The sequence below is a fragment of the Leiobunum rupestre genome, chromosome 7, assembly GCF_980474605.1.
Source record: "Leiobunum rupestre chromosome 7, qqLeiRupe1.1.hap1, whole genome shotgun sequence".
Classification (NCBI taxonomy): Eukaryota; Metazoa; Arthropoda; class Arachnida; order Opiliones; family Sclerosomatidae; genus Leiobunum; species Leiobunum rupestre.
The window spans coordinates 24,490,705-24,510,994 of record NC_143390.1 but is presented as its reverse complement, the minus strand read 5'-3'; the positions used below and the strand labels follow the sequence as shown (position 1 = coordinate 24,510,994).

At 41.7% G+C, this 20,290-nt stretch overlaps 3 protein-coding genes across 3 annotated transcripts; 2 read left to right on the top strand and 1 right to left on the bottom strand.

Annotated features, from left to right (window-relative positions):
- The first annotated feature begins 2,062 nt into the window (after window positions 1-2,062).
- On the top strand, window positions 2,063-4,736 carry LOC149935292 (uncharacterized). The gene is made up of 4 exons (XM_090180912.1): window positions 2,063-2,200; window positions 2,294-2,530; window positions 2,592-2,883; window positions 2,963-4,736. The coding sequence occupies exons 1-4, from the start codon at window positions 2,173-2,175 to the stop codon at window positions 4,278-4,280; spliced, it is 1,875 nt and encodes a 624-aa protein (XP_090037038.1). The 5' UTR covers window positions 2,063-2,172; the 3' UTR covers window positions 4,281-4,736.
- On the bottom strand, window positions 4,684-6,240 carry LOC149935291 (glutamine amidotransferase-like class 1 domain-containing protein 3, mitochondrial). Its single transcript, XM_090180914.1, has 7 exons — window positions 5,979-6,240; window positions 5,841-5,893; window positions 5,662-5,775; window positions 5,447-5,566; window positions 5,213-5,379; window positions 5,074-5,157; window positions 4,684-5,010 (listed from the first exon to the last, which is right to left on the bottom strand). The coding sequence occupies exons 1-7, from the start codon at window positions 6,087-6,089 to the stop codon at window positions 4,877-4,879; spliced, it is 783 nt and encodes a 260-aa protein (XP_090037040.1). The 5' UTR covers window positions 6,090-6,240; the 3' UTR covers window positions 4,684-4,876.
- A 95-nt stretch (window positions 6,241-6,335) lies between these two features.
- LOC149935290 (protein spinster homolog 3-like) lies at window positions 6,336-8,779 on the top strand. Its single transcript, XM_090180913.1, has 4 exons — window positions 6,336-7,139; window positions 7,198-7,914; window positions 7,987-8,155; window positions 8,218-8,779. The coding sequence occupies exons 1-4, from the start codon at window positions 6,598-6,600 to the stop codon at window positions 8,401-8,403; spliced, it is 1,614 nt and encodes a 537-aa protein (XP_090037039.1). The 5' UTR covers window positions 6,336-6,597; the 3' UTR covers window positions 8,404-8,779.
- The last annotated feature ends 11,511 nt before the right edge of the window (window positions 8,780-20,290 follow it).

Here is a 20,290-nt window from a genome sequence, read left to right as displayed (position 1 = left end):
AAAATAATTTGGAAAAGCGTAAAAAGTGTAAAATTTTCGTTTCGGTGTACACGTTTATAGTCACTTTCAGCGCGTTTTTAACATCTAAATAAATAGACGGCCGATTAGGATATAATTTAAATGATTATATGAACAAGTCTTTTCCGTGTTAGATTTTAGATGGGCCAGGCGTGCAAATCAGAAATTAAATATTTCACGGATATCACCGTTTATTTCTACTTCACTTTTCCTTATTAATTTTATACCATAAAAACTGCTTTTCATGTTTTTTTTTCTTTAAAGTTGCCAGTCTAATGAGCCACCGGAAGCGCGGCGGAACGTCTGGGTTTGACTAAACAAAAAGAGTGCGATTTGAATGGGAATAATTACGAGAATTATCAATCGCGAAAAGAACGAAAGCGTTTTAAGGCTTTTTGAAATACAGCGTGCGTGGTCTCGGCGGTCCCTTTTATCCTTTTCATTTAGACCGCAACCTCTATCCCGAGATTAGGAAGTTTTTGACCAAAAATTAAGGTTAAACCGACGCGCTGAGAGATCGACGAGGCGTTTTACCATAATCCCAAAACACGTAAATAAAAGACAACCACCCCTTTGTTTTTAAGGGGTGTTTACCTTCGGCGAATCTGACGCGAAATGGTCTCAAAACTCTCGTTTATCGAACGGAAAGTTCAACCATAAACAAAACAGGGTGAAAATTTTCGTAATCTGGCGACAAGATATCCAAAATTGCGCGACTTCACGCGTTTTCTTATCGAAGGTTTGGGGATAAATATTCGAGAAATAGACGTCGACTCCCAATTTAAAAAAAATGAAACAAACCAATCCGCTTTCATTCGCCGCGTTTGTTTCGTAGATAAAGCAAAATTGCGAAAACAGCCTTTATTCTAAAACGGGTGTTTTCTATTTTCCACCGTATGACGGAACAGCGAGGGCCCGAGGTGAAACGTTACGCGTTCATTAGACAAAATACAACAAATTGTCAAGCGAGCTCGACCTACATTACGTTCAAAGGCGGATCTAAACCTATATTCACTAATTGAATACCAAAGATGACATATTTTTAAGTACAATGCCCAATAACGGTATACGAAGCGTTATTACTAAACTCGCCGAAAGGGGGAGATGACAGCGTGGGTCGCTGTAAACTCCCCCAAAGGGCCTTTCGCAAATTACGTAAAGCAGTAAGGGTTATGCCAGAACTTTATAATACGAGATAATTATTCGCAAGCTCGACGCCGTGTTCGTTGGACGCGAATTTCCCGTCAAATGTGTACACCGCACGGCTCAAAATTTACCAAGTCTATTACTTCGCTTTAAGGGAATAAAACATGCAAAGCAATCTTTATGGAAAAACCTTTTTATTTTTTAAAATTTCCCTGTACAGTGGTGCCAAACATTTCTAAAGCCCAAGGCAAGAGCGGACAGAGATGCAAACGTTGATGTTCCACACCAAACCCTTTAAAGCAGGCCTCCCACCAAAATCTGGAATTAAATTAGGGGAAAAAAAGGGTAAAATAGGGATCATTATAAACAAAAAAGTTCTTTATTTGAACTAAATTACAAAACTCTGTCCTAGGATTTAATAAATTTCCCAGTTTGTGGCGCCACCTTGTGTACTATGTTCGAACTATTTGGATAATTTTGTAAACGGTCATTGAACAGATGTATAAACATATTTTAAGATTATGTTGGATTCCCTGGATTTCACGAAAATAGGGTACTTTAGGGACCAAACCTTGATTTTAGGGTAGATTAGGGACCTGGAAGAAAAATAGGGACTATTGTAGGTATTTTAACTCACAGTTGCAGGAACAGTAAAAAGTGAAGCCCCAGTGCTCTGACCTTGCCGAATAGTTCACGGTGTAGAATAATTATCTCCTCCAGAACCAGCGAATAGTTTAATTTAACGTAAAAGGAGTACACCTTTTGTTCCAGAACAAGCGAACAGTGTCCACCTCTAATTGCCTTTCCAAGTTTCCAATTGTTACTCTGTGTTACGAGGGGGACTTTTGCGTTGCGTAATTTGTGAATAGGCCCCAATAGACAGTTTAATAAGGCGTAGAAAAGACCGGTGGAAACCTACACCTTCATGAGGTGTTTACAGGGACCATGAACTTCCATATTTATGTTGAATCAACGACTTTCTGCCACCAGGTTTAACACTAGCTAGGAATGACTGGCACTAATTACGTTAAAACAAGTCGTAGCTCGTATTAGCAGACGATTTATTTATATAGTTTCTACTCTCTTTAAAGTCTAAATGAAAAACATCGTATTTCTTTATTTATCGTAGAACAAGGTGAAATAACATACGAAGCGAAGCCTTCCAGCGGAAGCGCCGTTGCGAAGAATGGTGCCTCGGAAAACTCACCGTCGGCCAGGCAGGCTCCCGTCAGCTCCAATCCCGTTCTGCCGAAGGTGGCTTACCCGGGTGACCTCAGCGCCTTCTTCGCCGGGGGCACGAGCCCGGCAGCGGCCAAAAAGGAACAGAAACCCGCGGCCAAACAGCAAACAGCCCAGAGGAGAAGTAGTGAGAAGACAAGTCAATATTTAAGGATTAATTAATTTGTAACGACCCTTTTCTACGGCAGGTACCACTAGTCCCGCTTCCTACGGGTCGCGACGAGGGGCCAGGGCGCGCCGCCCATTCCAGGGGACTTCAGTATCCATACCGGGTAACCACCGAAACGGAGGAAACCCCTACTTGGACACGTCCGCCAGTGCGCGCACCGACATCCGAGTAATGAGCGACACCCTGCCAGGGTACAACGGCCCGAAAGGTGCCTCTGCAGCCAAATTCATGGAAACCGAGGCCGAATTAACGTATGAAGGGGCGGGATTTCTCAGCGACAGACCCAAGTCAGCCAACGCTAAGCCGGAAGGGTAATATTAATTCTTCCAACTCGACTTTTTACTAATAGAGAGGGATTTACGGTTTATTTTTAAAACCAATTATTCGCAGATCCCATTCGACACCCAGCAGGATAGCTCAACAAAGTCTCTCTCACAACACTCAGGAAGTACACAAACACACCATGCAAGCGGACAATGGTCTTCCGCCGCACCTCAGCAACATGCAAGTCAGTACCCCAGCTGATTTCCTCAACACCGTAGCCCATACCCAAGCCCCCTTTTACGGGCCCTTAGTAACGGAGGAATCGACGCGAAATGAGCAAGTGGTACGACGTCCGCCTCAGACTCCGCGACCCTACAAACCAACCGACGACTTGCGTCACGAAGCGAGCGTCAATTTCCAAACGCGCTATCCCCAAAGCAATCTGGTCCCTTCAGCCTCTTCTCACATGGGGAGAGGCGCGGCTGCCACTCATTTCGGAATACCCATACAAATACCGCCGACATACTCCTTCTACCCAACGCTGGGGCAAAAGGGCTACTACGTCACCCAGGAATCGGCGCCGGGGACCTTTTTGCAAGCCGAACGTTTGGACAGCGCCAGCGGCGCGGAGTTCATTCGATACGGACGCGTCCCAGACCACCTCTTCCAGAGAATCAAACGCGAAGTCGAAGAAGAAGCGCCCGCGAAACCAGTTAAAGGGGCTCCGATAAAGAAAGCTACCTCGACCATCGTTAAATTGTCCCTCAATAAGTACGTTTTGGACAAACCAGATCCCGAGTCCGAGTCCGATGATCAAAAGGAGAATAACGCCTCGGCCACCGCCATTCCGACGCATTTGGAAGAACTGAGCAAAAGTGACAGCAAGTTGGAGTCGGAATCGTCGGAATTCATCCCGTCGTTCGGCTCTTTCCCCTTCTTTGGTGGTGACCACGAAGGAATCAACATCGAATCGGCGTCCCCGGCCCATCACTCCGGATTTTCGGGTTTCAACCTCAACGAAGAATCCAGGGGGCATCGAAGCGGACACACTTACGGGGCGCGACCCAGGAAAAGAGGAAGGGGTCATCGTGGACCTTCGTACCGAGCGTCCGAGAGTAGGAGCTACGGGTACGGGATCTTAGGAAGCGGAAACTTCGAAGTACTTCGCGGGGGGATCTTCACTGACAATCGCCCATCCGCCAGCAGAGTCCCGATGCACCAAGGTTCCGAGTCTTACGGCGGCTACGACTACGACGACGTGGATGACGAGCCGATCATGGGATTCCAGGGCTACAACAACTTCGGGTCGCTTCACAACGCGTTGGCGTCCAAGAAGCGCGTGGCGGCCATTATTCCGGCCGACAGACGATCCTCGTCTTCCGACCATTCTTCGTCTTCGTCCCAACTTATAGAAACGACGGTGGACCTAGACGCGGTTGACTGATAGCGGTATCATTTTCGCGTCACGATATTTAAGTACAAGTACTTAAGCGTTAATCGCGCGTATACCTTAAGTTACTAAATTGAAAACTGATCCTAAAGACTGAACTGAAAACTCGCGCTCGAATCAGTTATTTGACATTGGTTGCCAAATGATATCGGTTCCACACATTAGCGAGTGTAAAGGTGGAAAGCGACGCTACTGGCGTTTCGTTTTGTGGGTTTTTGGAGGCATTTTTCCATAATTTTCTAAGAGTATCCGCGTACCCTTATCATAGGTATCAATCTCTCAAACCCAATACGTTAAAAATATTATAGACCCATACTTATAAAATAAATTAGAATACATAAATTTTCAGAGTATCTCTGAAAACAAAACACTAAATGAAGCCAAAAACGTCTGTGAAACGTTTAACTTATTTTCATGTCATATTACAAAAATTATAAGGATCAATTATTACAGTACCTCCTTCCCCTTTTTAAAGATATTTCTGGATATTTTAACTATTTTTTTAGAATTTAATAAAATGTTTTATAAACGAATGTGTTTAACATACCAACATACAATTCATTTATACACCATTATGGCGAACAAGCAAATTATTTCTTTAGCAGGGCAAGCAAGGAGTTGATCATCACACCAATACCATCATAAACCTCGTGGAAATTCGTAGTATGGTACATAAATGCGGGAGTAGTGACGATCAAATTGGTCTTATCAACTACACATTCGTGAATAAAATATAGTTAAAGAGAAATATAAATAAATGATAATCAGTTTACGAAAAAGGATATGTTCACATTCTTGTTGACATGGGTGGCACCCCAACTTTTAACCGCTTCAGCAGCTCCAGCATAAGGCCATTTACCAGAGCCATCATCTAAAATTTGTTAATGATTTTAAGATTTTAATACAGTTTAGCCAGAGAAGACTACCTTTATCTTGTCCAAGCGTAACTTGAACTTTAGGTAGAACTCGAGCTATCAATGTTGGTGCAATACAGCATAGAGCGATTGGTTTCTTGGCAGAATGAAAATCTTTGATGATTTTTTCTATTTCCGGCATAACTTTGCAATCAGCACCTTCAGTTGCAAAAGTTGATCTTTTAGAAGAAAAAATATTAAATAAGCATATATTTACAGTAAAACGTGCAAAGGTTTAATTTTTACAAGTTTTTGGCAGCTCCAAAACCACCGGGAAAAACCACAGCATCGCATGAAAATGAAGACAGTTCATTCAATGGAAGTATTTTGCCTCTAGCTATACGTGCAGATTCTATTAAAACATTTCTGTGGGAGAGTGGAAATAACTACATCACACTATTATAAAATAATTTAATAATTATTAAATTTTTTCGATTAGTTTTGAAATTGCAATTTCAAACCTTTGTTCTGTTACTGATGGTTCTCCAGTAACATGATTAACAACGTGCATTTGATCTTGATCAGGAGCGTAAATTACAGGCTCAGCTCCACCTCTAGTCAAATGAACTAGAGCCCTAGAAGGATATTCAAAATTGATATCAAGTAAACAAGGAAAAGTTTGTAAAATTTTTTAACACACGCTGATGCTTCATGAATTTCACTTCCATCATAAACACCACATCCAGATAAGACCTATATGAATGTCATAATGTCTTCTGATAATGTAATATAAGAAATATAACAAAGACATTATTGAAAATGACAGATGACAACTTACAACAGCAATTTTTTGAGAATTCAAGTGTAAAGATGTAGATATAGCACGATGCCCCACGAATTTAAAACATAAATTATGCTTAAATAGTAAATTTTTCATTAGCAATGCCATTTTACGAAGAAAAAATGACTTAGAAGGCAAAACGCTACTCCGAGATCCGAAACGCAAAAAGTCTGAAGTCAATTTAGTCAAAAACCGGCACGGCGGCAAGACAAAGGCTTATATTTTCGCAAAAACAAATTTTAAAACCAGTCTGCCAACTTTCGAGTTTGTGATTGACTGATTGGAGAACAAATAGTTCCACCCCCAAAAAGAAATAGGGAAGAGGGCATAGGTCAAGGTAATGATTTATATATTATTTTTTACTATGGTCGCTATACACCTTCAGTATTAACTATGGTTCGGTATTTATTTAAATATTTACATATCTTAAAATTAAAAATTGTATAGTTCTAAAATTTCAGTATTGTTATTTCATTTTAAATTTTATATCATCAGCTCATTAAGGCTTCCTTATAGGTAGTTTAATTTCTGCAGGAGTGCTGTGATAAGTGAGAGAAGATAAAGACTTGAATGTTGATAAGTTTGGAGAAATTGAACAGCTGATTATTGAAAACTTATGTTTGCATCAGAAAGCCCACAACCCGTTAATGTCAAGCTGTCCAAAATGCCAGTTAGTTTGGACCGAGATGAAGAATCGTATGCAGAACTTTATGATGAAGAAGACCAAAGTGCCTTTGACACTAAAACTAATAATCCTTACGGGGAAACTACGCAATCTATAGATATTCCATCTTATAAATTGAATATTTTAAATCCAGATTTTAAGAGATACGTAACATTGGCAGTCTTATGTTTTATAAATCTGATAAATTACATGGACAGATTTACTATTGCGGGTGTATTAAAGCAAGTCGGACATTTCTACCAACTAGATGGAGACAATACTAAACTTGGTTTACTACAAACATCCTTTGTCACTAGTTTTATGATTATGGCTCCGGTTTTTGGATATTTGGGAGATCGTTACAACAGGAAATTCATTATGACTATTGGAATTAGTTTTTGGTGCATCACCACTTTGCTAGGATCTTTTGTACCTGATAACCTCTTTGGAGTTTTCTTATTCTTAAGAGCGCTGGTTGGTGTTGGGGAAGCCAGGTAAAATGTCCTACTGCTTAGAAAAGTTTGGGCTGTAATTAAAAAGTTACTTTTTCAGCTACTCCACAATAGCACCCACAGTTATTGCGGATCTTTTCAAGGGTAAATCAAGATCTGCGATGTTAGCGCTCTTTTACTTTGCCATTCCTGTTGGAAGTGGTATGGGATATATTGTTGGGTCAGAGGTGGCAACGTCATTTCAAGACTGGAGATGGGCTATGAGAATCACGCCAATTCTTGGAATCATTGCCATTCTTAGCCTTTTAATTTTTGTTCGTGAACCTCCTAGAGGGGAAGCTGATGGAGCAGTCAATTTAAGACCAACAAATCTTAAAGAGGATTTAATTGACCTTTCTAAAAACAAGACTTATATGCTCTCTACCTGTGGAGCAACGTGCGTGGCCTTTGCAATTGGATCGTTAGCGTGGTGGGCACCTACCTATATGGCCGACGCTTTAGCCGTATCAGGGAAAGAAGTTAACAAAGATGCAGTTGGGGTTAAGTTTGGTATCATAACGTGTATTGCGGGCATTTCTGGGGTGTTATTTGGATCTGGTGGAGCCCAATTTTTAAGCAAGTACACTAAAACAGCTGATCCGTTAGTTTGCGCCGCAGGACTACTTACAGGAGTTCCTCTACTGTTTTTGGGTTGTGTCTTTGCACATAGTTACATAAATCTATCATGGACTCTTATCTTTTTCTCTGTGATGCTTTTGAGCTTTAATTGGGCTCTTGTAGCTGACATGTTACTCTACGTAGTGATACCTAATAGAAGGTATTCCCAATATTTGTCTTACTTTGTAATTTTTGTATACAGACTATTACAAAAGATTTGAATCTTTTTCAGATCAATGGCTCAAGCTCTTCAAATTTTAGTGTCTCACCTGCTAGGTGATGCATTTAGTCCATATCTCATTGGATCTGTTTCAGATGCAATTATTGCTGGAAAGCCTCTCGTTCCTATAAATACGTACCATAGTCTACAGTATGCCTTATTTATTGATTGCTTTATTTTGGTAATACTTAAATTTTATTTTCCAAATACTTCCATAGTTATTTATTTCTTTTTATGAAATAGGTGCTTGGTGGTGTATGTTTTCTCTGGACTTCTTTTCATATCATAGAAGATAAATCCAGGTGCTTGAAACTTACAAAATCTGCAAATGGCGATACAGAATCCATCCATAGTGCTCAAAGTTTACCCAACCCAGTTGCTGGTCAACATTTTGATGATTTTTCAGACAGTGCGCACCTTGTGTGCTAATGTGTTCGTGAAGTTCAAATCAATTAAACAAATCTCTTCTTACTTCCAATTTTTAGTTGTTGTAGATACTCAAGTTTCTCATTTTCTTAGATTTTGTTACAAATTATTAGATTCCAAAAGCTACTAGTCTTCTTGAATTTTTACATTTTAATTCTAAACCAAATATAGATTTTTCACTTACGATGTGTTATCATACACTTAAATAGTTATTTAATATATTTATACTTTTGTTGATGTACTGGTAACCAAATATTTTCTAACTCATAAATTTGATGGCATTTCCTTTTGATTTAACTCTTTACCTTTTATATAATTGTATTTTATATGCATTAATGTCTTGTTGACCTCTGGTTAATAAAGTCAAAGTTTAAAGCGTTACTTGTGCCTTATTTTATAAATTTTATACTGTGCCAAGTTGAAATAAATTAAGGCTTACAGATTTCAAAATATTGGTTAATTGCAAAAATATTGTGGTTATTTTTAAATTTTCACGCCGAGGGTGAATTTTTTTTTCTATTGGTCTACCTTGGTACATAAATTTGGCAATCAACTTAGCAACACTAAATTTAAAGTTATAATTTATTGTTGCTAAGTTGATTGTATAATTTTTCGGATAAATTTTTTACATAAGGTATTACCATGAACGGTTTTTTAACTTTGTTTAAAGGGAGTTTGGAAAAATTAGGCAGTCAACTTAGCAACAATAAATTAAAACCGATATTTAAACCAGACAATAAATTATCAAATATAATTGGCCCAAAAAAAGACAAAATTCCCCTGGCTGAAATGTATGGAGTATATAAAATTCCTTGTTCATGTAAGGGTATTTATGTTGGACAAACAAAACACAATTTCAAATTTAGATTGAACAAGCACAAAAACGACGTAAAAAACTCTAAATTTATTGTTCGGCCCTGGCGGAACACATCCAAAACAATCCTAGTCATATCATAAAATTTGCGGAGAAGTAAAATTATCTGTAAACTGACGGATTTTGAAATGACGTTTTAGCGCGCGACACTACAGGTACATGTCTTGCGTGCTTTTTTGACCATAACATGTAGAGGTATTTTCACGTGCAAAATGAATTTTAAAAGACGTCAATAGACGCTAAAAGAAATTATTCGCTCCAAAATAAAAACCGTCAAAAGGAAGGGTTTTTAAATTAAAAACGCGTGAATCTCGATGATATCGCCCATTTTTTCGTCGCACGTGTAATTATTTATTCTGATAATAAAATAGAATCACGTGGGCTTAGCAATATTTATCCGCATTTGTCTTAGCCAATAAGATTATCCCTTCCGAGCAAGCACGTGCCAATTTACACAATATAACCGTTGAATTTTTTCAAATCAATTTCTTTTAAGATCTATTATTTCAAGTTAAACTTAAGGGAGTCTTTGGAAATTTTGGACCTAGGTAGTTTTTGGCTTCATTATGGAATTAACCCCCCCCCCCCCCCCCATTGAGTTTTTACCTCTATCAGTTATTTGCTGTTATCCCTATCAATTGGTCACTATTTTAATTTTTTGTATAACTTAACGAACCGCCGGGAGTAGTGGCTCACTCCTGTAATCCCAGGCGTCCGGGAGGCAGAGTTTGTGGATGGCCGTGTGAGGACGACCAACAATCCCCTAACGGGTGGTCGGAATACTTCCGCCAAGGGTGTCTACACCCCTGTCCCCACGTATCCCCCCGTTGGCGTGGCCGTTACACATATCTCGCCCTGATTAATCAGTTATTGTGTGTGTGCTGGTGTCTAAAGCCTCGGGTCGACACCGATGTGTGTGTATCTCAAAAAAAAAAACATAACGAACTATACCCCCCCCCCCTTTTTTCTCCCCACTTGCTTTTTATGTAATTTGTGTGCAACCTAGCGAGAGATTTATGAAAATTTGTTAAACTTACTCTTCAGAAGCACACCTGACGATGGAACCGAATGGTTTTGAAACTAGTTGTGTAAACTGTATTTAGATGTTTAATTAAATACGCAACAGTGGTTATTATTTTTAAATTTAATTAATGCGTGGGATTAGTCAAAAAAGTTTTTAATTCTAAATCTTTATAACTATTCATATCTTTTTAAAGTGTTCTTATTCGTCAATGCATTCATTGATAACAAAATTTGTCATCAGAAAAATCTGTGTACGGCTAAATCATTATGCTTTTCTTGTTCACATACATTACGAAGGTATTTTAGGCTAACTATCATAACTTAAGATAATTGGGTAAAACGGGGTACACGAGAACTGTGGCACTGGTCACCAATCCAATCAACACTGCCCTGCTGCCCAGGTGATTTGCTATCATTGCCAACGCCGAGGCCATTGCCGCTCCATCCATCGCTCCACCAATGACATCACTGCTCTCCCCACTCAATACTTTCATCAAACCGGGAATCCACAGTCCGACCACTCCTTTGATGTCGACCAACTTTCCCTCGGTTCCCCTCACCACGACGGTACTTCCGGGTCACAGTTCTGCGAGCTAGAGTTCTCCTCCCCCACCTTGACTACCCTTCCCACTACGGTGATTTATGACTGGACTCTCTGACCTCCACCTTATACTGTAACACCACACGAACCAACCTTGTCGACACTGATAAATGGTTTGATACCATCTACCTGATGAATCTGCCGGTATCCTTCAAACTCGATACCGGCTCACAGGTGAACATCATCACGCAAGCTATTTATCGCTCACTCTCGGTTCTACCACCCTTACAAAAGCCACTACACAAGATCTCTTCCTACTCCGGACATGAAGTCCCCATATTGGGCGTACTGACGATACAATGTGCTTCTGACCATGCCAATGCAGTTTGCACATTCTTTGTAACAACATAGGATACGACTCCCATTCTGAACGCTGCTGCGACTGTTCAATTAGGCTTCATAATCCGCATCCCATCAACACTACGTTCTGTGATGCCTTCCCACCTCCACCATTGACTGCCCACTTGGTCCAGAAGCCCCACGCGGCCTCGACAGAACTGTCTCCTGTGCTGTTCGAAGCCCAACATATAATCACAGAGTATGCTGACTGCTTTGATGAAATAGGAAGACTACCAGGCACGCATCACATAACACTCAAGGACCATGCCGTTCCATTCATCACGGCAGCGCGCCAGATACCCCAAGCGTATCACTCCAAAGTCTATGCTGATCCGAATGCAGGAGCAAAGAATTATTACCCCGGTGACAGAACCAACCGATTGGGTAAACGGAATGGTTCTCATACCGAAACCAGATGGCTCAATACGAGTCTGCCTCGAGAAATAAACAAATACATCAAAGCAGAACCACACCGCTTGGAAACAGCGCAAGATATCTTTGCCGACCTACACGGCTCCGAATGCTACACAGTTTTGGACACTAAAAGTGCATTTTGGCAAATCGCACTTGACAAGGCGAGCTCTTACCTTTGTACCTTCAGTACACCATGGGGGCGATTCCGGTTCTTAAAACTACCCTATGGGATTTGCACCGCAACGCAGATCTTCCAAAACAAAATGAGCACCATATACCCGCCTAATCTATTCCCTAATGTAAAAATCTCAACTGACGATTTTCTGCTAATTTCCAGGCACAGCTTGCAACACAATCACCTGCTTCGAAAAGTCTTGGATCAAGCTCGACTGCACAACCTCAAGTTCAGCACGTCTAAGATGCAGCAGGCGGTAGAAAAAATCCGCTACCTGGGACACATCATATCCCCTTCCGGCATACAGGCGGATCCATCCAAAACAGCGGCAATCGCGGAGTTACCATCCCCCGCGGACAAACTCTCCTTACAGAGATTTCTTGGAATGGTCAACTATCTCGCCAAATTTCTTCCAAACCATTCACAGGAGACAGCTCCACTACGTGCTCTGTTACGAAACGACAACTTCTTCGTGTGGGATGCAAACATGGAACACCAATTTCATTGAGTGAAACGTTTAATCACCACGGCCACAGTACTGGCACTGTTTGACCCCGGAGTACACATGACAATTTCCGTTGATGCCAGTCCCACCGGTGTCGGCGCGGTACTCCTTCAGAACAATAAGCCTATTGAATACATCTCTACGTCGTTCAACACCACACAACAGATAGAGAAGGAGCTACTGGCTATGGTATATGCCTGCGAAAGGTTACACTATTACTTGGCTGGCACACACTTCACGGTGCAGACAAACCACAAACCGTTGACATCCATCATCAACAAGCCTCTCCAACTACTGTCTCCACGCCTACAACGCATGGTACTTAGGCTAAAGCGTTATAATCTACATGTAGTGTATGTGCCAGGCGCTCAACTACCGGTGGCTGATGCCCGGTCTAGAGCGCAGCGACAAACCACAGCCATCAATACGCAAGAACTCGAAGGTCCCAGTGCCGCAGTTCACACGTTGACAGCCTTGTCATCATCCAAACAAGAAGCTATCCGGGAGGTCATCACACAGGATGCAGTCTCCCAATCACTCATGCAATTCATACGCTGTGGTTGGCCTTCATGTTTTGACAAGCTACACATCGCTTTAAAACCTTACTGGGCTTACAAAGACGAACTTCACGTATCGGACGGACTACTATATAGAGGCGACCGACTCTACATCCCTACTCCACTCCGAAACGATACCCTTGCCAAGATACATGCTGCCCACCAGGGCACAAATGTATGTATTGTCTTCTGGCCATCACTGACCGCTGACATAACTGACTATGTTCGCACTTGCTTAAAATGCCGGACACGAGACCCTGCAAACTTACCGCTACCAATGCGCCCACATCCTATACCACAACTGCCTTGGGAAGTGGTGGGCACAGACCTTTTTCATGCCCGCAACAAGAACGTGATCATTTTGGTAGACTACTATTCCAAATATGTGGAAGCGGCGGAGCTGAAACACACAGATACCAACTCGATCATACAGTTTCTAAACCCGCACTTTGACAGACAAGGTGCCCCGCAAAAACTGGTCTCCGACAATGGACCCCCATATAATGCACAGGCTTTTCGGCACTTTCTAGAGCAATGGGGTGTGCAACATATCACATCCAGCCCACATTACTCCAAATCAAATTGTAGGCTGAGCTCCGGCCCTGTGTCGGAGCCGCCCTGTTATAAAAGGGTGTGTAACTACGGCAACTAATAAACCTGTAAACCTGTAAACGGTATGACTGAACGAACTGTTCAAACTATCAAGAACATGATCATGAAGGCGACTCAAGAGGGCCGTGACCTCCAATACATCCTTATGGAATACCGTTCCACCCCCATTGGACATCTGCCATCTCCATCCGAAATGCTAATGGGCCGTCGCATACGGACTCAGCTAACCACCACTCTGGCACCGCTACAGCCCCACTATCCAACGGAACTCATTCGCGACACGCTACAGGCTCGCCAAGCCAAGATGTTAGTACAAGAACGAGGACGTCGCCACCTCTCGCTAGAAAGTCTAAATATTGGTGACAGGGTCCTCTACTATGCAGCACACCGAACGTGGCTCCCTGCCACCATAATCGCCCTGGCTGACGAACCACACCCATACATCATTCAAACCCAGAATGGCAAGTCCTATAGACGGACTAGACACCACCTTAGAGTAAGACCCCAAACCTCGCATCACCAACATGAGGAACTGACAAGTCGACAACTCCACCAACCAGCGGCAACCTCAGTTCGCACACCGCAAGTGACAAGCCCAATATTGTACAAGTCAACCCTGACAATCAATCCCGCTTGACAATCCAAAATAATTTCCAACCTACGGTACCTACCACTGCACGCGAACCTCTCACCCCATCAATCACCACTGACGCCAGCTTCATGGCACACCTGCCTCCTCCAATGCTGAACAAATCCGACCAACCGCACATAACAAATACCCCGTAGCCTCGGGTTCCCCCACCTCCATTCTCTTCTTCCCCCAACACCATCCCAGGAACCCCGACAATCCACAACACTTCCCCAGTGACCACAGCACCAACACCAGAGGCCGCCATACCATCTCACAAACTCACCTACAACAAGATAGCATGCGGAAACTCCCCATTTTCCTGCACTCTACAAAGAAAGCTTCTACCAGATCCTGTAGTTCCTGGTAACTCACCGCGACCATTGGCATCACCACAACGACACACAACCCCAGCTGCAGCGGCCACATAAAAAAAAAACAGTCTTGAAAACCCCGGAGATCCATTCGGCAAGGGGCAGGCTGATCAAGCAACCATCTCGATATAAACAATAACAATCACCAAAATAAAAGGTTGTTGTAAAGTTACTTACTAGCTGGTAACCATGTTATAAATATACAAATATTACTAGCTGGTAAGCATGTTTACGATATACGAGACAGATATAAGTAAACACGCTGACTAAGAATGAAGACAGAATAAAGATTCCTCATCTCAAACTAAGCTTTCGGCACCAAATGTTGGGGGAGTTTGAGTTTGAGGGTTCCCACATGGACTAATTAATAAATTAGTCCATGGTTCCCACAAAATTTGAACTTAATTAAGGGGCTTGCTTAAGTTCGGGTATGAGACTAATTTTTGGGGATAGCTTGCGGCGGACTGAAACACCGAAAAGCGAGACTTAATTAGAATAAATTAAACACAATTTTTCTATAGCTAACTAAACTTTATTTTTAATATTGGTGGCTCGTTTAGAACGAATCCTAAGAAAAGTTGTTGCTCCTTACAAATTTTGGAGGAGAAGTAATTCTTCTTTTAAAAATATTTCTCTCTTTCGAGATACAAAGGGTTTCTCTCCCCTTAAGGAGAGGGCAAAATTGGGGATGCGAGAATTCGGCCAAGGACAGCTGCGCGTAGGCTCTATAATGTTGAAAATGCCGTTGACTCTTTTATTTAGTTTTTTTCCCAAAGGGATTACAATACTTGGCATACATTTATATTTCTTAAATTCTATACAGTTTTACAATTATTTTTACTTTTAATTTTAGCTTACTAAATTTTGTATTAATTTTAATTTTACAGGTTTTATTTTACAAAAGTTTGACAATAATATTTGAATTAAATTTATAAGCGTTGTGCAATTGCTCTAATCGCCGATTTTTCTACACCAGGCGTTTTTCGGTTTGGACGAATTATCTATCCACTTTTGATTTCATCTTATTTTTTAAGATAGCGCTGCAGCCAGTGGCCACTGCCTGACCCTTATCTAAAGCACTTGGCCAACGGTTTGTGGCGTCCAAAAGATTTGTGTTACAGGAACGTTTTGGTAGGAAACCGTGCTGACCTTTGGAAAAGAAAGAAGAGTCGAGGATGCTTGCATGAATTCGGCAGAGTAGAGTGGAAACGAAGAATTCCCAATTTGGGTGAGTTGAAGGAGATCAGATATAGAAAAAAGGCAAGGGGTACGGACAACGAGGGAGCAATCTTTCTGGTAGGCACAAAGAAGCGGCTATTAAAACTCTACCGAAAGAAGGATCGAAGAAATTATTCAGTTTGTCTTACAGGTTGTCCGTTTAAGAGGCAAGCCCCAGCCAATGCTATCACTGTCGACGATATGGACACTTTGCCAGAGATTGTAGGGCGACGGTCCAACACGAGATCTGTGCTAGATGCGGTAACGATAATGCCTTTGATAAAAACAAAGCGTGTGAAAATCATTTTAGATGTGTTACCTGTATCCCTGCAAAGATAGATCATGTACCAAATTCAAACTGGCAAAATCAGTTCTATACTTCCAGAAAATTGGAAATGTGCCTTTCACGTAAGCCAGGGAACTGGTCAAGGCGAAGATAAATTATCAGACATCCGAAGATCACGTGCACTCTCTTCACAGGCAAAGCCAGCCCGAGAATCACAGTCCCCTCCAAAGTCGACACAAATGGCCTTCCTGAGGACTTTCCTCAAGGAACTTGTGTAAGGGGTGTTCTTCAACGGCTCCAAAGACTGCAGTGCCTACCAAACCACCTAAACCGAAACCCAAAAAAAATGGCGTTGTCCTACAGTGCCGTAAAAAGGAAGACGTTTCTATTTTACAAAAGTTTGTGCAGGAATCAATCGAGTTGAAAGACTCTATCCAAACGGTCTTACCTACTAAAATTCTATCCAAACGGTCTTACCTACTAAAATCAACCCCAAGATTATTGTTTTTGGTGTTGATAATTCTGTAGCGAAGGAAGATCTGATCGATACTATTCATTCTCAGAATGACTTACCTTTTCCGAGTTCCGACCTTTCTGTTAGCTTCGGCATTGACGGTAAGGCTAATACTACGCACTGGGTCATTGAATGCTTACCACTTGCGCCCTCCTCCCTAAAGAAGCTGAAAAAACTTCTTGTGGGCGTAATTACCCTAAGGAATACGTCAGTGTTCCGCGTTGTTTTAAGTGTGGCTTAGTGGGCCTTACCAAACTGAAATGTGACTGCGCAACACAGTACTGTACGTTGTGTGGAGGCGAACATCTGTACACTTCTTGCACCTCTGCTGACAAATGTTGTCGGGCATGCGTGACTCAGCACGTCACACTTCTTTTGCCACAAACCATTCTAGTTTCGACCTTAAATGTCCTAGTTATCTGCGTGAAATTGAGTTACGCAAATCTAGGATTAACTACGATCTCCCACCGCAACAAGTTAATGATGGATAATTTCACTTGCCCTTAATTGTCTCTATTCCTTATAAAATCTGCACACGCCGTTTAAGGTGTCCTACAACTCTTAGTTGTGTTCGCGGCTCTGATGGGATCCTTACCACTAATATTATGGACACTTTGACTACTATAATTGACCCCTTGTTCCTTTCGGACTCTACCGACGAGGACTTACCTTATCACACGCAGTTGCGCGCTTCTATCCCAATTACACCGGACAGTCCGGATAACTTACCTTTTGTGATCGATGAAATTACGGAAGTTTTAAATAATATGCCTCCGGATCGTGCGGTTGGAGCCTCAATATTTGCCTCAATTTGCACTACTTCCCTAGTGGTTGGGGGATTTCTAAACTTATTCTAATTTCTTTATTTATTACGTAATTTCTATATTTATTACGTAATTTCTTTATTTATTACGTAATTTCTTTAATTATTACGTAATTTTTTAATTTATTGCTTTCCTCGCTGTTTTGCCTTGGGTTGGTTGGAGTTCCCTTGGCTTTGGTTTCGCTTACTTGCCTAAATTTTCGGCCTTTTAATTTGTTTTTATTAGTTTAGTTTAATTTAATTCTTTTTTCTAACTTTCTGGTTGTGTTTTCTTTTAAACGGTGCAGGGGTATATAAATCCATACACAAAACCCTCACCAAGCGGCGGATAGGAGCTTCTTGGATCAAATCGCCAAGATATAAGAAAGGCCGCGTATGTTATCATGGGTGACTTCAACGCTCGCCACACGATGTGGAGATGCGAGACGGATAAAGCACAAGACAACCTTATTGTGGAGTGGATGGAGGCCGTGGATAATATGATAATATTGAACATTGGCGGGATTACCCGCCATTCGCGAAACACGAGCGACAGCGCCTTAGATCTCACCTTTGTAAAACGGGTCAAGCTATCATCTCCCTATACTTATAGAGTCAAACGAAGGAAATAACCCTGCGCCAAATGCAGTCGCCAGGTGGCACTATCCCCAGGCCGATTGGCTCGGTTTTAGCAAGGAACCTATATATACAGGTTCCTTGGTTTTAGGCAAAGGATCGAGGATGGCGTGGCTGATCCGGCCTTTCGAGTAACTGTCAACACATTATTACGAAAAGCAGCGATAGAGAACATTCCGAGAAAAGGGACTGGGGGTGCCACCCATCCCTAAACTCCAAAATGGTGGAATACCTACTGTACGACAAAAGTAAATAAAACTCATGCCTTATGTTTCCGAGTGAATCGTACCAGAAGAGTTGAAGACTATGTTCTTTATCGAAAGGCGGCTGCTGAATTTAGACGTTATTTAAAGACTCTCAAGAGAAAAAGGTGGCAGGAATATCAGAAATACATGAACCGAAATTATCAACGTCCTATTCCTCTAACACGGGAGGCAAGTTCCCCCCCCCCCCCCCTCTATTTAGTAAAGAGGAGAAAACCCCCCTCGAAATTCCGCCTCTCCCGATTTCACCAAGGCTACTTGAGTACGCCACCTGGATATTGATCTTTCCTCTCACTAGATGTCGAAGTAATCTACCCGTGATGCACTAGAATTTTTCCTCTCCCGCGGGCGGGCTGAAATCAGTTCGGTTTTTATTGCCTCCCTCTCCTTGTACTATGGGAAAATGCCCCCCAATAAAAAGGAGGTCGTTGATAATTTCGGTTCATGTATTTCTGGGAATATTGTACTCGATTAAATGGTCACACATCATTAACCCAAGTTTGGGCTATGGTAAAATGGTAATAAAAGTTAAATGGCTAGGGTAAGGGTTCCTGCTCTACCAGATAAATTACCGTGCAACAGGATAATATCACCTATCATCAGCCGGCAGAGATCGTAAATATTTGGTCAAAGACTCAAAAGAAGTACAAAACTAGGCTCGCCTTCCTCCTAACAAGAATTTCTCACCAGAACTGGAGACAATCGACCTAATCTTCGAGGAAATCTTTAACTAGATAGAGTTTTGTACTGTTTAACTTATGTATATTACTCACGCATAACTATAATCTACTGAGGATGTTTTGATACGCATCTGACTGGACTCTGCGGATGGTTTCTCTGTCTGAACCGGGTTTAGTAGAAAATCCAGCCGTTGTTGTATTGTTTTTGATATTGTCTGATTTTTACTAGTTTTCCTCGTTACTGGAACTGGTGTTATCAGAAGTAAATGAACCGAAGTTATCGAAATAGCGTTCAGAATCGGAGGGTGTTTTCCTTATGTAAATGATGAGAAAATCGAGTCAATTAAAAGCATATTTCCATCCCCGTCTTTTGACGCGATAAATTGAACTTTGGAATTGTGGGTATAGCTATTTCTATGTGTAAAAAATGGTTTCTTAAAAACAAAAACGCGTTTTTTTTCGGTCTAGGAGCGCGCAAAGTTTCAAATTCGAGGTCAAAATGTAACTTCACAAGGAAAACGCTTCCAACAAGGGGAGTATAGCAGTCTGATAACTTCGGTTCATTTACTTTTGGCGCTATTGATGTCTGAAACTGGTGATGTTGATAGTTGAGTGACTGGACCTGATGCTTTTGATGTTAACGGCTTGCTCCTACAGAGTTTCTGGTTGATTATTTAGAGCTGATTTTGATGGAATACCTCCTTTTTGGGATTTCGTCATCGGGTGACTGGTACAGCAAACATTAAAGGATTTGGTGGTGAGCAAAGTCGGATATCTGGTGAATTGTCTGGTTTACTTTTGTCAGAGCACCTTTTTCGCAACTGATTTTGATGACGTTTGATATTTCCGTTATTGGTTTGAATTTTTCTCATGTTTGTCTTGTGTATGCCTTCCATCCATTTGGAACCCTTTCCGTAATTTCTAGCATATACAGATTGCCGTAGTTGATATTTGGTTCCGGGTGGAGTTAATTTGTTTTCCTCTGCTGGTTTATTTGAAATTTGCTGACTCTCCTTTGTGCCCATTTTCAATGGTTTGCACAAGTCTAGTCGTGCTAGAATTTCACGACCTCCGAACATGATCTCGAAAGGAGATTTCCCATAGAGGCCTGGCGCTCTCCTATGATTGGTCAAAATTCGGGCAATGCGGGCTTCCAGTTTTCCGGTTTTAAACATTTACAGTCCTTGCTCTATCATTGTGATGGCTTCGTTGGTCCCTCCGGAGATTTTTCTCAAACTGGACTTGACCGTCCGGATGCTTCTCTCTGCTTGGCCATTGGAGGCTGGGTGGTATGGAGCGGTAAGGATGTGGCGACTACCTTTGAATTTAACAATCTTTTGGAAATCTCCGCTAGGAAAGCATGTCCCGTTATCTGTGACTAACGAGCAC

Bases quoted from the DNA above. Each gene is read 5' to 3' on its own strand.
- LOC149935292 (XM_090180912.1), top strand. From the start codon at position 2,173: ATGACTGGCACTAATTACGTTAAAACAA. The intron at 2,201-2,293 runs GTCGTAGCTCGT...TATTTATCGTAG, and splicing joins CACTAATTACGTTAAAACAA to AACAAGGTGAAATAACATAC. The intron at 2,531-2,591 runs GTGAGAAGACAA...TTTCTACGGCAG, and splicing joins AACAGCCCAGAGGAGAAGTA to GTACCACTAGTCCCGCTTCC.
- LOC149935291 (XM_090180914.1), bottom strand. From the start codon at position 6,089: ATGGCATTGCTAATGAAAAATTTACTATTTAAGCATAATTTATGTTTT. The intron at 5,894-5,978 runs GTAAGTTGTCAT...ACATTCATATAG, and splicing joins ATTCTCAAAAAATTGCTGTT to GTCTTATCTGGATGTGGTGT. The intron at 5,567-5,661 runs GTTTGAAATTGC...ACTCTCCCACAG, and splicing joins CCATCAGTAACAGAACAAAG to AAATGTTTTAATAGAATCTG.
- LOC149935290 (XM_090180913.1), top strand. From the start codon at position 6,598: ATGTTTGCATCAGAAAGCCCACAACCCGTTAATGTCAAGCTGTCCAAA. The intron at 7,140-7,197 runs GTAAAATGTCCT...TTACTTTTTCAG, and splicing joins GTTGGTGTTGGGGAAGCCAG to CTACTCCACAATAGCACCCA. The intron at 8,156-8,217 runs GTAATACTTAAA...TTTATGAAATAG, and splicing joins TTATTGATTGCTTTATTTTG to GTGCTTGGTGGTGTATGTTT.